The sequence below is a fragment of the Pongo pygmaeus genome, chromosome 5 (assembly GCF_028885625.2).
Source record: "Pongo pygmaeus isolate AG05252 chromosome 5, NHGRI_mPonPyg2-v2.0_pri, whole genome shotgun sequence".
Taxonomy (NCBI): Eukaryota; Metazoa; Chordata; class Mammalia; order Primates; family Hominidae; genus Pongo; species Pongo pygmaeus.
In genome coordinates, this window is record NC_072378.2 from 42,294,247 (window position 1) to 42,312,050 (window position 17,804).

Below are 17,804 nucleotides of genomic sequence, written 5' to 3' on the forward strand. Positions count from 1 at the left end.
CAGGAGCAGGTTGTCCAAAGATGGTCGTGTCTCAGCAGTGGATGAAAGGACAACAAGAGAAAACTCCTTGGGGAAAGCAGAGAGAGAGTCAAGAAAGGCCAGAGAATAAGGCTGGGCCCAAGAATGGTTAGATCAGAGCTAGCATCAAACAGGCTCCCTTTCTGGCTTTTCAGCCAATGAAAGCTTTAGACTAGTGACTAGTAAACTAGGGCCAAGTGCCCCTTTTTTTGTTGATTTGTTTATTGAGATGGAGTCTCGCTCTGTCGCCCAGGCTGGAGTACAGTGGCGTGATCTCGGCTCGCTGCAACCTCCGCCTCCGTGGTTCAAGAGATTCTCCTGCCTCAGCCTCCTGAGTAGCTGGGACTACATGTGCGTGCCAGCACGCCTGGCTAATTTTTGTATTTTTAGTAGAGACAGGGTAGAGAAGTGGTTTCACCAGGTTGGCCAGGCTGGTCTCAAACTCCTGACCTCAGGCTATCCACCCACCTCAGCCTCCCAAAGTGCTGGGATTACAGGCATGAGCCACCGCACCCAGCCCAAGTGCCCATTTTTGTGTGGCCCATGAGCTAAGAATGATTTTTCCATTTTTAAATGGGGAAAAAAATTAAAACAACAGTATTTTGTGATAGGTAGGAATTACATGAAATTCCAGTTTCAGCATCCATAAATAGTTTTGTTGGAACAGCCATGCTCACCCATTTACATGTTTTTTGTGGCTGCTTTTGTGCTACAACAGCAGAGTTTATAATCCTGCTATAACCCCTGTTATTTGCTTTCGAAATTGCACATTTGTTCCAACCCATTTAATATATTTGGGAACAGTTTGATCATAACGCAAACTTCATGTTTGCTTGTGTGTGATTTCATCCTCGAGAAATATTAGGTGAATATGGGAAACTGTACCTAGCTGAACCAAGCCTAACTAGTACACAAAACTCACACCTAAACATGTACCAGCTACCTCACTCAGCTCCCCACCTGTGTTGAGCAACCCTTCCAACATCCACTTCCAAAAGCAAAGTGCATGTCTTCAAGATAAAAGGCCATATTTATTGTGATATAATTTCTCAACCATTTGACATATGTAAAAACCAAACTATCCTTTTTTTTTTTAGATGTGTCACTCATTTGAGTGTTGTGGTTCAAGCCCCATTTTTCCCATGAGACCTGTGGTTTTTATTGTGCGATTTTGCATGGCATAGTGATTTGTAGGAACGCATAGGTCACATTAGAAAGCAGAACTGACTATATTTGGGTCAGAGACCATGTACCCCACAAAGCCTAAATGTCCAGCCCTTTACAGAAAAGGCTCAATGATCCCTGCTTTAGACCATTGACTTCCACCTCCTTACCTCATACAGTCCAGAAATAGACTTACCCACGCACCAATCCAAGAAGCCAAAGCCAGTTTTATTTCACAATCTTTATTACAGTAGGATGATGGTCCTGGGCCACCAGCCTAAACCTTGCGGCCTTAGGAAAGACCTGTGTCAACAGGGCTTGCCTCCCTCTCTAGACAGGGGCTCAGCCACCTCCAGGGCATCCCTGCTGCATTTTCCCTGCTGGAGGATGGGGCAGAGGGACAATGGGAGAGGAGGGCATGACCCCACCCCAGGCTGTAGCAGCTCGTCGGCCACAAAGATCCTTTTGCCAGTAGCAGAAGGGAGGAAAACAGCAACCACCAGGGTTACCACCACTTGTGGGATGGCCAGGACCCCATTACGTCCTCTTAAAGTTGTGCTCAAAGCAATTAATAAATTAAAATGAGCCTTCAGCAGCAAAGCTGTCAATCACACAGGAGAAGCTGAGCAGAAAGCAAAGCAAAGAGGAATTTATAGCTTCTCTGGCTGAGGCCTAGACCCCTCCCTCTAGGAGCAGCTGTCAGCACGGATTATATAGGGGCCTCCAAAGTACTGAGAGGAGCCATATAGACTATTCCCCCCATATGTGTCTATCATGCATGAAATTTCAGAGGGACCCCAATCCAAATGCAATAACCCTAGAAGGGACAACACCTTTAGAAGGCACTAGAGCATTTTAGCAGTTGACAACATGAGAGCCCCCAGGGGTGGGCGGGGGGGGGGGCGTTCAAAAGGAATGCTGGTGTATGTATCCAATTCTGTCCCATCAGCCTGGCCCACCCCCAGCTAGAGTTGGGAAAGGCGCTGCTGGTCAGATGCAGGGAGGAGGAGCTTGACTAGCCACCAAAATGCAGACATGGCTGGCCGGGCCCCTTAGTGCACACTGCGGGGATGGGTAGGACCAGACCCCTTGGGCTTTGTGAAGGGGGAACAGACGACGCCCCTTCGGGCTTAGATGTGGTGTGGTTCCTGGAGGCAGGGAGGTGGGTGGCAGCGGCCCCTCCTCTGCTTAGTGGCCACTCCAGAGGGCCTCTCCAGGGCTACAGGTGTATGGCTGTGACATCTGTAGGAGTGCTGGTCTGGCTGGGCCCTTGGCTGCTGGAGCCCCGGGGGGCTTTGGGCGCTGGGCTGGAGCTGGTCTGAGCAGCTTCCCTGAGGCTCTCCCTGAGTGCAGCTTCGATCTGCTCCTGACAGGCCCGCAGGCAGTCCTGGGAACATGGGAGAAGAGTGAGGAGCGAACACTCCCCCCATAGCATCTGGCAGCAGGTGCAGGGGAAGGACAGCTCCCAACACATGGGGAAGTCTGGGGAGGTTAGGCCGCAGCCCAGCCCCAGGAATCGCTCTTCAGTTCTCAGAAACTAGCAAGAGGATGTGGCAAGGGAGTGTGAGAGCAGCCCTGCATCTGACACCAAACCCCCCACCCCCACTCCAGCACACCACTTGGCAAGAAAGGAGCCCCTAGGGCCAGTGCCCTTCACCCCACCCAAGATACTTGCTCTTCCCCAGACCAAGGCAGGAGATAAAAAGCCACAAAGCCCCAAGGTTGTGAAACCAGGACTTGGGACCAGGTTGGGGTTGGAGGTTTCCCTCTACTGGAGGCTCAGGGCATAGCACTACTTTATGAATGGAGAGGCTGCTGCCCAGCTGCCCAGCACTCACCACTTCAGTGCCAGTGATCCCTGCCAGCAGCTCTGTGAGCTCATCCCCGGACATGGAGCAGGCACCCAGGCCTTGCACGGCAGCTCCAATGCTGCCCGTGGCGATCATGGATGGCGGGTACATGGCAAAGGTATAATCTTGGAGAGGAGGAAAGGGAACCATGAGATAAGGAAACCTGAAGGATAACGGCCAGCATGGACTTCCGACTCCTTGGAAAGTGCCAGGCAGCATGAGTAGAGCAGAGGGTGGGGCAAGATATCAGCAAGGGAGGAAGACAGGAAAGAGTATCTTTCCTAGAGATCAGGACCAACTGCCAGTTTCCATAGGTCCCGGGAATAGACAAGACACTCCCTAGTGTGGGAACACAACTAGGGCCAAGAGACTGGGGTTCTGTTCCCAACCTGTTCACTGTGAGACCTTGAGCAAGTCACTTCTCTCTATACCCTTAGTGTCCCCGCTACAAACTGGAGGGGTCTGAGATCCCATAGAGCTGATTATAACCTGCTTTTCTGCATTGAGACTGGGGGCTCAGAGGGGGTGTAATTTTCACAAAGGAATTTTGACAGTATAAACCAGAATCTTCTAGTTACCTCTCACCCTTATAAGTCTTCGGATTTTTCCAATTTGGCAAAAATGTGCACAGGGCTCTTACCTGTAGCACAGAGGGCCAAAAAGGTCTGGGCGTGCTTTTTGACCAAGGCCTGTCGGTCACGGGGCAGAGAGAGCCGGTGCAGAATGAGGGCCAGGAAATCATGTGCAATCACAGCAGCCAGGTCCCACTTGAGCTTCCCTAGGACCAGCACCTCCCAGTCCTGAAAAAGCGGGGAAAGGGTGGGGTCAGTGGCTGGAGAAGGGAAGAGGGGGGAGCAAAGCAGAAGTCTCAAAGTCTCAGGGAGGGTAGCCCATCAAACTTTTAAAGCCCAAGACCCCAGTTCTGTTTCTGATTTTAAGGCCGGGCACCATGGAGTTCAAGGCAGGGAAGAGGAGGGGGCATGTGCTTTGAGCACTTACTGATCATTTACTAGGTGCCAGGACAACATGCTTTACATGGATTATCCCTTTTAATCCTGTCTGGTTATGTTTAAGGGGCCAATAATCCAGGCCTTCTCCTGACTTCATTCAGGGCTCTGAGGATTTCTCCAGCCAGGGCTGAAAGACGGAAGCAGCAGATAACCACAGCATCACCATGAACTGGGGTCTCTTCTGGGATGAAGCAGAAAGACTCTCTCAACCCCAAGGATTTGTGAAAGGGGAGATCACCACTAGCTTCCCCTGCAACTCTGCATCTCAGCCAAGTCCACCCTTCTTGAATCAACAGAAGGGAGTATGACTCCTCCAATGACAGCCACTGAGCCTTTTCTGAGGTTCCTCAAAGGGGAGATTGCCCAACCCAAGCCACATCCCCTTGGTAGGATATCAGGGATGGGTCCTGAGGTATAGCACCCCACCCCACCCCCTTTAGCTGGAACCCGTAGTGCCCCATGCCACTTGACTTTCAGGAGGATAGGTGGAGGCCAAGCCAGACAGGATGGCTCCAAATGATTCCTGAGGGATCAAGCCCTATCCTCACCTACCCAAGCCTACCTGCCAGTACTAGGTCTCGGGAGAAGGCTGGGAGCTCCACCCCAGTCCACTCGTCATGGGTTCCCAGACCTGGCCCCATTTCTGAGTTGCACACATGAGGATTTCTTCATTGTTTTATCTCAGGAAGGAACTTGTGGGTTTGACTCCTTATTGAGGCAGAAATGGCAACCCCACCCAACCTCTTCCAGGCCCCAGCCACAGCTATCTCTCTCTTGGCCCCAGCTTAGGTGTCAGCCTCTCAAATCAACCCCTACCCTCACAGAGCCCCAGAGAAAACAGCCTGGCCTGGAGCCAGAAGTGAGGCAGAGAAATGACAACACTACCCCTAGTGCATGTCCCAGGAGCCAACTCCTAACTCAGCAGTAAACAGAAGGGACCCAGATTCTAAGGAAGCATCTGGAAGGCAACTGGGGGTGGGACTCTCCCTATGGGGAGGCAAGGGGTTGTGTTTGAGGGAAGGTGGCCACCCTTCCCCATATCCAGGCAACCAGAGAATCCCAGTGTTAATTGGTGGAGAACACACCCCTGGAAGTGCTTAGCTTCAGTGGGTGGCAGCGGCCATCACATTCCTGACTTTTAAGGCAACCTGGTCTAGCTAGAAGACCCAGGTTCTACACTCATCTGCTCAGTGCAATGCTGAGGCAGGACCTTTCCCTCCTTCCTTGGGCCTCAGCCTCCTCTGCTGCACACGGATTTGGACCAACTGGAGTTCTCAGAGGTCCCTTCCAACCTTGACCTTCTAGGAAGTCTTCTGGGCACTCCACCCCCAGCTCAGGCAGAGGGAAGAGTACTTTTTGCCTGTACTGAAAAACCCTCATACGTGGGCACACAAACCACCTCCATCTTTTCACAAAAAGGAAGTTCCCCTTCTACCTTCCAGCCCCAACCCCTCCAAAAACATCTTGCTCTCTGGCCCTGGAAACTAGCTCCACCTTCAGACTTGCCAAAAACTACCAGATTCATCACAAAGAGCTGTGGAGCCTCCTGGATTCCCAACTCTGGCCTCCTACTCGCATCTCTGAGCTACTTGGCAGGAAGAGGAATCCTGTTCCTCGACTCACAGCAGTCGGGGGCCCCAGTACCCTGGCTTCCCTGCCAGCCAATCACAGCAGCCTGCTTGCTGCCCTCCTCCCTGGGAGATGGGGCCCAGAGACTCCTCTCAGGGTCAGCAGAAGACTTGGCCCACCACAGAGCAAGGTGGAGGAAGGTGCCAGCTCACCCACCCTCTCCCCCAGCCCCCCTAGGAGACAATCTGCATGTCCTAAATGACCTCTTCCAGATCCAGCAGCTCCCCCGCCTCCTCCCCAGGCTCCTTCTGAGGCGGGACAGAACCGGTGACTTTCCTGCCCGGCCTGAGTCCAGCCCAAGTTTCCAGCAAGAGGCCCAGGGAGCCACTTCCCAAACCACAGGAGTGACAGCAGCTCCCCACAGGGTTATGAAAGACCTTGGTCAGAGAGGGCGGGCCGGGGGAGGGGGCACCATTATCACATCGGAAGCAGCTGCAGCTCACCTCCCTGTCTGTCCCTCAGCTTGGGCCTTGGGCTAAGGGGGGAAGAGGGAGCTGTTTCCACCAGGCCCAAAGCAGCTGCTCCAGTTCCTCAGAAAGAAGACGGGGAAGGATTAGGAAGAAGCTGTTTCTTCCGGGATATAAGAGGAAGCAAAGAAGGTGGGATGAAATACATCAGCCCTTCCTTAAAGCAATCAGAGCCTGGCTTTAATTGGCTCTGGGAGGCTTTTCTATCACAAAGTCCACATGAGGATAAAGACTCAACCAAGGCAAAACCCCCTCCCCCACATGAAGCACATTCCACTCCCCTACTCCAGTGGGGGTGTGCAGGCATGCCCTTTTGCTGCCAATAAATAACTCATGGTGGCTGCGTAAACCCAGAGGCAAAGTACTAGTGAGTGCAGACATGCAGTTTGACTTGTTGCTATCTGGGGGAAAGACCAGGAAGGAGTGGCATCCCCTGGAGGTCAGGAGGAGGGGGTTTAATGCCTGCCTGCAGCTTAAGCCTGGGCGGGAGTGATACTAACCATCACACCACAATGCCCCATCGTTTGTTCCACCCCAATTCCTTTCCCAAAGGTCCTCATCGCCTTGCTTCCTCTCCAGGGGGCAGAAACCCTCTGATATCTCAAGCTTTCCTTTTCCTGGAAAGTGGGGAGACAATACGTGTCGGGGGTGGGGGGAGTTACACACGCACCCGCAACTGGCGGGGAGAGACAGCGTGGTCGGTGTAGATGCACAGTTTTTCGATGGTCAGGGGCGTGGTCTCGCGCAGCTTGGAGGCCAGCAGCATGCAGACCGCACCCAGGAGCTGCAACTGCGCCTTTCGGGTGGGGACGCAGGACAGGTAGCGATCCAGGTAGTTCATGGCCAGGGGGAAGACTTCCTCCTCACAGCGCTGTTCCTCACATACCTGGGGGAGGGCGCACAGTCACTGCTGGGGCAGGAGCGTGGGGAACACAGCAGCGGGGGGGGTGGGAGCGCTGAAGTGAGGTGGGATAGGGAGCAAAAACGGGAGAGAGGGTAAGCTACTTACAGAGACAAGGACCAGTAAAGGAGGAGGATGCGCCCTGCCCAAGGTGACGCCCCCCACTTCCTCTGCGCGGCCTCCTCCCCTCTCCCCTTGCCGGGGGGGGGGGGGGTGGTAAAGCCAAGGAGCCCTTGCTCACGAAGGATTCCAAACGGAGACTCCCCTCCCCCACAGCGAGGGGAAGTGGGACCCAAGGGTCACCCATGGTAGCCAGAGAGCTGGGACCTCACCCCCATCACCGCCACCACTGCACACACCCGAGGGGAAGGGAGGAGGCTCCTGCCGCTGCCTCCCGCACTTTTCATTTCCCTGTCGGCCGGAACAGTGCGCGCGCCACCCCCATCGCCTTCCCCGCCAGAACCCCGCGAAAGACACAGGAACCGGCTCCCGGGCGGGGGCGACCGAGCCCAGGGTTTTCCAGGCGCGCTCTCCGGAGAAGGCCGGGAGGGGGAGGGAAGCGGGAGACGCTGTGAGAAGCCAAAGGGGAGAAAGTGTCCTTGGTCCCGTTTTCTCGGCCCGAAGAGAGGCACAGTTAGGGTGCCAAGTGACTGGCAGTCACTGTCGGGAGGAGCCGATTAGAGCTCGGGAAAGCAAGGGAGGCAGCTGGCGTGGGTGCCCTAGTGAAAGGCCAGGCCCCGGGAGTCTTAGCCTCGGAGCATCCTGCAGATTGCTGTGGGGACCGGGATGTCCCGACAGGGCGGCCCCGGTGTGTCCAGACCCGGGAGCGGTGGGGGAGGGGGACGGGTCCGGGCGGTACCTCCAGCATCCAGTAAGCCAGCATCTTCCGCATGTGCGGCTTGATCTCCCGCTGCACGCACTGGAAGTAGGAGGCGCGGGGTACGTAGCGCTCCTCCAGGCGGAGTAGGCTCTGCAGGACACGCTGGTCCCCCAGGAGCCGCGGGTCCGGCCCGGCCCGGGGCGCGTGCCGGGTGCCTTCGCAACACAGCAGCTCCATACTCGGGCAGCGCACAGGCAGGGCGGGAGTGCGGGCTCGTGAGTCCCAAGGCAGGCGACGGGCCGGAGAGCGCGGGGCGCGGGTCTGGCGCTGGCGCTGGCACTGCGCGGCGGATCCCCAGCCCGCCCGCCGCCCGCGCGCGCGCCGCTTCCCTGACAGGCGCCCCGCCCCTCGCGACGATGTAGCAACCGTGGAATGCTCGGACGTCGCAACGCTCCGAGGGGCGGGGCTGCGGCTCCCCAGACGGAAAGGGTTGGCTGGGCGCTCTCCCCTCCCTCCCGCGGCCCCATTGGGCCGCCGAGCGCAAGCCGGCCGGCTTCCGGGCACTCCAGGCCCTCTGGACCACCGGGTGCAGAGAACTTTCTAGGAGGTGGGCCTCCTACCCACCCTCGGGCCCTGTCATTTTGCTTCTCGGACTCTAGTCACCCAGAAAAGAATTTTCTCCAAAGGTCATTCATTCACTTATTCATTCGTCAAACCCTACTTCACCGGCTGCTTGCTCTAAGGAATGCGATAAATAATGTCAGAGCTAGTTCTTAGTGAACGCTGCTCGAAAGTATCACGATGTAATGACTCACTACATCTTCACGAAAACTCGGAAACCGAGGCAACCGTCATTCGGTTGGTCCGTGGCAGAGCTAGGATTGGGAAGCTGGCCTTCTTGCTCCAGATTCTGTGCTCTACACTATTGCTAGTTAAACTGTGATCCCAGACCTGTCCCGTGCATGCTCATCGCCTGGGAGCTGGTTAGAAATGCAGACTCTCAGGCCCACCCCTAACCTGAATCAGAATCTGCATTGTAACTAGATTTCTGTGCACTTTAAAGTATGAGAGCTTTAGTCTAAATCAGCATATAACAGAACGGAAAGGCCATGGAGTCATGGCCTCACCTTGTTAAGTTGCTTGCCTAGCTTTGGACAAGCCCCTAAAGTCGGCCTTAGCTTCTGTTTGGAGAAACTGTGGACGGAGAAACTAGATTCTCACTGAATCAGTTTCTTGCACAGACTCTGTGAGATCTACTGGTTGCATTTCTTCCACCTCCCAAACTTTTGGTTACTTTGTAGTTTTACCGGAAGCTGGATTCCACTTGACGAAGAGGCAGACAAAAGACCTCCAATAATGCTCCAAATGGGAGGAGGCCATGAGGATCCCTGCCCTACTGGGGTCCTCCTGACTTAGGAGACACTAAGGAAGTGTCTAACCATTTTCTGTTAATTATTTATTTATGTATTTATTTTATGAGACGAAGTCTCACTCTGTTGCTCAAGCCGGAGTGCAGTGGCGCGATCTGGGCTCACTGCAACCTCCACCTCCCGGGTTCAAGCAATTCCAGAGTAGCTGGGACTACAGGCATGCACCACCATGCCCGGCTAATTTTTGTATTTTTTGTAGAGATGGGGTTTCACTATGTTGGCCAGGCTAGTCTTGAACTCCTGACCTCGTGATCTGCCGGTCTCGGCCTCCAAAAGTGCTGGGATCACAGGCATGAGCCACCGTGCCCGGCCGAATTATTCTTTTTATATTATAAATTGTATTGTAGTTTTCATATCATAAAATATTCTTTTACATTGTAGAAAACTTCAAAAATACAAATAAGCCACAAAAAAGGAAATAATCATTTGCAATTTGCCATGAAATAACCCTTTAATATATCAATGTTTATTTTTCTAATTTTTGTTCTATGAATAAACACACATTTTAAATAGAATCATCACAAACTGTTTTGTAAGCTTTTTTCATTAAAAAAATACTGTTAACACTTTTCCATGCCATTAAATATTCTGGGACATAATTTGTAATGGGGACATAGTATACCATTAGGTGAATGTACAAAATGTATTTTGGCAAACCTGTATTGGTGGAAATTTAAATTATTTCTAGTTCTTCTCTATTAGACATAATACTGTAAAATATTTTTGTGGTAATATCTTTGTGCACACTCATGATTATTTCTAGAAGTGAATTAATTTCTAGAAGTGGAATTTCCCAATCTAAGGTTATGAAACATTCTAAGGCTTTTGATACACTTCTAATTGCCAAATTTTCCTGCTGAATAGTTAAACCAATCTTCTCCACCATCATTACATATCTATTTTTCAAAACAACTCTGCCAACTAGAGAGTGAAAGTGGCTTATTAGTAATAATAAATCTATTTTGGCATATTATTAGACATTTACATTTCTTATGTACATTACCCATTCATGTCCTTAGCTTATTCATTTATAGGGATGTTTGTTTTCTCTTACTGACTTATAAGTGCTCATCACCTCTCAAAGATACTAACCCTTTTCATATTTTTTGTTTGGTTTTTTAACTTTGTTTATAAAAATTCTTGACATAAATTAATTTTTAAAATCAGTATTTTTAAAACTTCTCATTTATAATAACATGGCACTATGTATAAAAATGTCCCATCAGCCCAGCACTTTGGGAGGCTGAGGCAGGAGGATCACTGGAAGCCAGGAGTTGAAGACCAGCCTGGACAACAAAGCAAGACTCCTATCTCTACAAAAAATAAAAAAAAATAAGCTGGGTGCGGTGGCACAAGCCTGTAGTCCCAGCTACTAGGGAGACCGAAGCAGGAGGATCGCTTGAGCCCAGGAGTTCAAGGCTGCAGTGAACCATGATGGCACATGACGTTCCTTAACATTTTGTTATCATACGTTTTGCAAAAACAAAATTTTAGTTCATTGTTTTTACTAATTTTTGGTTCACGGTGGATTTTTTTTTTTTAACAAATAGAAGGGGTTTTTTTGTTTTTCTTTGTTTTTTGGTTTTGTTTCTTTGTTTTATTGACACGAAGTTTTGCTCTCGTCACCAGGCTGGAGTGCAGCTTACTGCAACCTCCGCCTCCCGGTTTCAAGTGATTCTCCTGCCTCAGCTTCCCGAGTAGCTGGGTTTACAGGTGCGTACCACCATGCCTGGCTACTTTTTGTATTTTCAGTAGAGACAGGGTTTCACCATGTTGGCCAGGCTGGTCTCGAACTCCTGACTTCAAGTGATCTGCCTGCCTCAGCCTCCTAAAGTGCTGGGATTACAGGCGCGAGCCACCGCACCTGGCTAATTAGTTGCTGATTTATTAATTGAGGGAGGGCCACATAGACTGACTAGTCTTGAAAGCTGGATGTGAACCTGCAGTATGGGGACGGGAGCTCCTGGTGAGCAGGACTTTAGGAGAGATACTTCTGCCTCGCCCCTGGATGGAACAGCCATGCCTAGAGCTAGATCATCCCCTACTTTCAGGGCCAAGGACTGGCCACTGGGGAGGCAGGTGAGCTCAGTGCAGGACCAGCACAAGTTCACCAGTTATCCCCACCTCAAAGAAACAGGGGCTCCTCTTGTTTTTCTTGTTTTTATTTTTGTTTTTCTAAAAGGAAAACTAAAGACAAAGCAATGACCAGGGCCAATAGTATAAGGAGTTTCTACCCAGGTGCATCCAGTTACAAAAAGTCAATAAAATGGCAAATTGGAGGAGGGGTGGGAATGAATGTCACAGGCCAAATAAGAAACCCCAAGGAGGAAAGATGTATTTTCTTTCTCTTCCTCTTCATCATCAAAATACCCGCATCTGGGCCAGGCACGGTGGCTCACGCCTGTAATCCCAGCACTTTGGGAGGCCAAGGCGGGTGGATCACCTGAGGTCAGGAGTTCGAGACCAGCCTGGCCAACATGGTAAAACCTCGTCTCTACTAAAAATACAAAAAATTAGCTGGGTGTGGTGGTGGATGCCTGTAATCCCAGCTACTCCGGAGGCTGAGCAGGAGAATCGCTTGAACCCCGGAGCCAGAGGGTGCAGTGAGCCGAGATCGTGCCATTGCACTCCAGCCAGGGCAACAAGAGCAAAACTCCGTCTCCAAAAAAAAAAGTCCGCATCTGAGAAGTGAGAAGCTGAACAAGGTGATGGGTGAGGCCCATCACCCCAGAGTCCACATGCCATGGCTTAGTTACCTTCAGACCCATTGAGATGCTGGGGAGAGCCAAGCGAGCCATGGGGCTGAGAACAGGGGTGCTAAACAGGGTTCTGGAGTCAGAGACTGCTTTCAGTTCAAACCTGGCTCCCCAACTTATGAATTTGAGAGAATTACTGGAACCTCTCTGTTTCCTCTTTTATCCAGTGGGGATAATATAATAGCCCTATAATGATGTTCTGAAAACTAAACAAGCAGAAAATGTCTCACCTGTGCCTGGCACAAAGCAAGCACTCAGAGACAGTAGTTTCTGAAATGATTATTATTATTCCCTTTCTCAAGGAGTACCCTTTCTGTTATGAACATGCACCCATAACCCCTCTAAGAAAAGCAAAAGTTTGAGCAGCAAGAGCCCTACTCATAGAATTGCATCTCTAGCAAATCCTGATGACCTAGCTTCTAATGGTAAACGCATGGTCTAGTGTATGGAGAGGACCCTCCAGGGCCTGGAGCCACACCCTTCTGCCACTCCACTCCCTCACTGTGTGACTTTGGCTAAGTTAAACCACCTCTCTGTGCATGCCTCAGTTTCCTTTTCTAAAAATGGTGATAACAGTAGTATCTCCCCTATAGAGTGGTTGTGAGGAAGAAATGGGTTGATTTGTTTAAAATACATAGAAGAGTGGCTGGCACGTGGTGAACCCTTTTTTAAAAAGTTAGTTGTGATTGCAAGACTTAAAAGCACAAAGTTGGCTGGGCACGGTGGCTCACACCTGTAATCCTAGCACGTTGGAAGGCAGGGGCAGGTGGATCACTTGAGGCGAGGAGTTTGAGACCGCCTGGCCAACACAGTAAAACCCCATCTCTACCAAAAAATGTATATAAAAATTAGCCGAATGCAGTGGCGCATGCCTGTAGTCCCAGCTACTTGGGAGGCTGAGGCAGGAGAATTGTTTGAGCCTGGGAGATGGAGATTGCAGTAAGCCCAGATCGCACTACTGCACTCCACCCTGGGCAACAGAGACCTGTCTCAAAAAAAAAAAAAAAGCATTAAACCAAGCTGCATATAATTTAGTTTTTTTCTTTGAGAATCAAGGAGCTATCTCGGTGCTTACAGTATTCCAGGTCACTATTATGAGCGTCTGTAATATTTGTACAATATTTCACATTAACCTTTAAAACTCTTTGCTTGTCCATTCCTATCAGTAAAAATTGAGCACTCTTCAGCTGGGCGCGGTGGCTCATGCCTGTAATCCCAGCACTTTGGGAGGCCGAGGTGGGCAGACCACCTGAAGTCAGGAGTTCAAGACCAGCCTGGCCAACATGGCAAAACCCCATCTCTACTAAAAATACAAAAATTGGCTGGGTACAGTGGCTCACACCTGTAATCCCGGCACTTTGGGAGGGCGAGGCGGGCGGATCACGAGGTCAGGAGATCGAGACCAGCCTGACCAACATGGTGAAACCCCATCTCTACTAAAAATACAAAAAAAATTAGCTGGGCATGGTGGCGCATGCTTGTAATCCCAGCTACTCAGGAGGCTGAGGAAGGAGAATCGCTTAAACCCACAAGGTGGAGGTTGCAGTGAGCTGAGATCGTGCCACTGCACTCCAGCCTGGGCAACAGAGCAAGACTCCGTCTCAAAAAAAAAAAAAAAAAAAGAAAAGAAAAGAAATAGCCTGGATGGGCATTTAAAATCTCAACACAGCACTTTAGGCAGCACTACCAAATCAGAGCTGGTGTGAACTGACCTTTTTTCAGTTTCCATTTTACACTGGAGGCTGCCTTCTTGGCAATACCACAAGGATGTCCAATAGGCCAGTTAAACTCAACTTCTCCAAAACTGATATCCTAATCTTTCCCCAAAAAACCCGCTCTTCCTACAGGCTCATCTCAGAAAATGGCAACTCCATCCTTCCAATGGCTCAGGCCAAACACTTGGTGTCATTCCTGACTCCTTTCTCTCAAATCTCACACAATCCCCACACTCTGATCAGCAGATCACAGAGGAGCTATTAATAATTTCAAAATATTTCCAAAATCTACTCTTTTTTTCCTCCTCTGTTACTTCCTCTGTCCAAACTCAGTTCTTCCTTGACCTTACTGGTCCCCCACATCCAACCTGCGACCCACTTCTGGTTGATTCTACGTCAAAAATACATCTCCAATCCCTTTCTTTTCTTGATTTCCGCTGCTACCCCCTGGTCTGAGTTGCATCATCTCTTACCTGGATTACAGTGGTAGCCTCCTGCTGGGTCTCCCTGACCCACCCTTGGCCCTCCAGTCTAGTCTGAACCCATCACTCTCAGAGGCTCTCCATTTCACTTGGAGCGACTGCCAAAGACCCTGCAGCATCTGTACTCCCACCCCATTTCCCACTACTCTCCCTCACTCTGCTCTGGCCACACTGTTCATGGAACACACCAGGCATACATGTTCTCTTTGCACGTGCTGTTCCATCTGCCTGGAATGTTCTGCCTCCGGATATCCACATGGCCCACTCCCTCACTTCCTTCAGGAAGTCCAAAAGTTGCATTCCTCTTACAGCCTTTCCTGGCCATCCTACCTAAATTTTTAGTGCCAGCTCTCCAGCCCTGACACTTCTTATGCTCTTTCCCTGCTTTATTTTTCTGCTTACCACTGATCACTAGTATAGCATATACTTTGCTTGCATATTCTGTTTACAGCTTGTCTACTCCCACACCACACCACCAAAACAGGATGGTATCCAATTCATAGTAGATGTTCAGTAAGTTTTTTCTTTTTTTTTTTTTTTTTGAGACAGGGTCTCACTCTGTCACCCAGGCTGGAAGCAGTGGCATGATAACGACTCACTGCAGCCTCTATCTCCCAGGCTCAAGTGGTCTTCCCACCTCAGCTTCCCAAGTAGCTGGAACTATAGGCATGCACTATCACGTCTGGCTCAATAAATCTTTTTTTAGTTAATGAATAAAACAAACTGGATATAAGAAAAACACCAGGCCGGGCGCGGTGGCTCACACCTGTAATCCCAGCACTTTGGGAGGCCGAGGCAGGCCGATCACTAGGTCAGGAGTTCAAGACCAGCCTGGCCAACGTGGTGAAACCCCGTCTCTACTAAAAAATACAAAAAAATTAGCTGGACATGGTGGCACGTGCCTGTAATCCCAGCTACTCAGGAGGCTAAGGCAGGAGAATTGCTTGAACTGGGACCTGGGAGGCGGAGGTTGCAGTGAGCTGGGATCATTCCACTGCACTCCAGCCTGGACTACAGAGCGAGACTCCATCTCAAAAAAAAAAAAAGAAAAAAAGAAAAACACCAGCATACACCACATGATAAATGGCAACTCACATGTGGTAAGGGAGCTGTTGCGGCCAGACACAGTAGATAGCACATGTCCCATCCAAAGCCCAAGAAGTACTGCTTAGCTTCAGACTTTTGCTACACCATAGTAATGAGTGTGGCCATAGATTCCCTGTTTCCCCAAGATAATATTTCTTAGATCGGGCGTGATGGCTCACGCCTGCAATCCCTGCACTTTGAGAGGCTAAGTTGGGAGGATCACTGAGGCCAGGGGTTCAAGACCAGCCTAGGCAGCACAGCAAGACACCCATTACTACAAAAGAAAAGAAAAAGGCTGGGTGTGGTGGCTCATGCCTGTAATCGCAGCACTTTGGGAGGCTGAGGTGAGTGGATCACTTGAGGCCAGGCGTTCAAGACCAGCGAGGCCAGGCGTTCAAGACCAGCCTGGCCAACATAGTGGAACCCCATCTCTACTGAAAATACAAACATTAGCCAGGCATGTTGACGCACGTCTGTAATCCCAGCTACTCAAGAGGCTGAGGTAGAAGAATCGCTTGAACCCAGGAGGCAGAGGTTGCAGTGAGCCGAGATCGTGCCACTGCACTCCAGCCTGGGGGACAGAATGAGACTGTGTCTCAAAAGAAAAGAAATTTCCACCGGGCGCAGTGGCTCACACCTGTAATCCCAGCACTTTGGGAGGCGGGGACAGAGTGAGACTCCATCTCAAAACAAAAAAAAAGAAATTTCTTAAAATATCTATATTGCTTGAGTTGAAAAACAGTAACAAAACCGTGCAAGCCGCACATAATGGGCCTATATACTGGGTCTGAGGGACAAAAAGCAGTTTGCAATTTCTAGCTTATAAGCTGCTTGGGAAAAGAAACCTCAGGTACAAGCCTGAAACTGTCAAGTCTCTCCTCATAAAATAAGAATACAACCTATAGGGCCGGGTGCGGTGGCTCAAGCCTGTAATCCCAGCACTTTGGGAGGCCGAGGCGGGCGGATCATGAGGTCAGGAGATTGAGACCATCCTGGCTAACAGGATGAAACCCTGTCTCTACTAAAAATACAAAAAAAAAAAAAAAAAAAAAAAATAGCCAGGCGTGGTGGCGGGTTCCTGTAGTCCCAGCTACTCGGGAGGCTGAGGCGGGAGAATGGCGTGAACCCGGGAAGCTTGCGGTGAGCCAAGATCGCGCCACTGCACTCCAGCCTGGACAACAGAGCAAGACTCAAAAAAAAAAAAAAAAAAAAAAAAAGAATACAACCTATATGTTTAAGCATTTGCTTTTTCTTCCTTTTTCTGGCTGTCTGGGTTCTGAATAAATGAGGCTTTCCTGTTCTGTCATTCTGCTTGAGATTCCTGTTCCACAGGTAAGACTGAGGTGCACACAGGTGTGGAAGGGTAACCTGCTACAGCAATATACCTGCAAAAAGAGAGCTGTCTTCAGCTCTCGGCTGGCAAGCATTCCTCATTCTAGGCAGGAGATAGCACTGGCATTGGTTTGGCATAGTCATTAAGTAAGTGAGCTCTGGATTTAGGTTGATGCCCAGCTTGGCTATTTGCCAGCTGTGTGATTGTGTGATCCTGGGCAGGTTACTTAACTTTTCTGTCCCAGCCTTCTCATTTGCAAAAGGAGGATGGTAACAACTCCTATTTCATATGGTGAATGAGGGGATTAATATGGGAAAAGTACTTTAGCTGTTCCAGGCTCATAGTAGGTGGTCAATAAAGATAGCTGTGATCATTAACAATCAGGTGCCTTATCACGTGCCTTCCATACATTGGGCAGGCCTTCGGAAGCCCTGGGACATGCTGGACATGGGTCAGAGATGAGAAGCCTCCTTTTTTTTTTCTCTTTTTTTTTTTTTTGAGTTGGAGTCTCTCTCTGTCACCCAGGCTGGAGTGCAGTGGCGCGATCTCAGCTCACTGCAAGCTCCGCCTCCCAAGTTCACACCATTCTCCTACCACAGCCTCCGGAGTAGCTGGGACTACAGGCGCCCCCCACCGCGCCCAGCTAATTTTTTGTATTCTTAGTAGAGTTGGGGTTTCACCGTGTTAGCCAGGATGGTCTTGATTTCCTGACCTCATGATCCTCCCGCCTCGGCCTGCCAAAGTGCTGGGATTACAGGTGTGAGCCACTGTGCCGGGCCGAGAAGCCGCCCTTTTAAGCTTCCAGTCTAAAGTGCATGATATGATGATCCTCCATGATGCAGGAATCCTAAGATGTCATGAAGACAGAAGACTTTTACCTGGGCATTTGCAACACCCATCAGAAGTAGGCAGGGTGGTTTGTGCGATAGAAAGGGTGGGCTGTCCTGGGACTGGTGGGGATTGGTGGTTCTGATCACCTGAATTCCATGAAGCAGCCATGGTGAAAGAAATGGGATTGCAGGAGTTTAGAGATTAAGAGTGAGTAGGCCAGGCGCGGTGGCTCACGCCTGTAATCCCAGCACTTTGGGAGGCCGAGGTGGGTGGATCACGAAGTCAAGAGATCGAGACTATCCTGGCCAACAT

At 50.4% G+C, this 17,804-nt stretch overlaps 1 protein-coding gene across 5 annotated transcripts in view; it reads right to left on the minus strand.

Annotated features, from left to right (window-relative positions):
- Positions 1-1,408: 1,408 nt before the first annotated feature.
- CCND3 (cyclin D3) overlaps positions 1,409-17,804 on the minus strand; it is a 115,494-nt gene continuing 99,098 nt past the window's right edge. Inside the window, exons 1-6 of one of the 5 annotated variants that reach the window (XM_063666977.1) lie at positions 7,899-8,278; positions 7,399-7,608; positions 6,809-7,024; positions 3,673-3,832; positions 3,021-3,157; positions 1,409-2,569 (exon numbers count right to left, since the gene is read on the minus strand). In XM_063666977.1, the coding sequence (XP_063523047.1) occupies positions 2,402-2,569; positions 3,021-3,157; positions 3,673-3,832; positions 6,809-7,024; positions 7,399-7,608; positions 7,899-8,096 (1,089 nt within the window). In that variant the 5' untranslated portion in view covers positions 8,097-8,278 and the 3' untranslated portion in view covers positions 1,409-2,401. Of the gene's footprint in view, positions 2,570-3,020; positions 3,158-3,672; positions 3,833-6,808; positions 7,025-7,398; positions 7,609-7,898; positions 8,609-17,804 lie in introns of those variants that run through there. The other 4 variants (XM_054493355.2, XM_054493356.2, XM_054493358.2 and 1 more) reach the window with 4 other exon arrangements.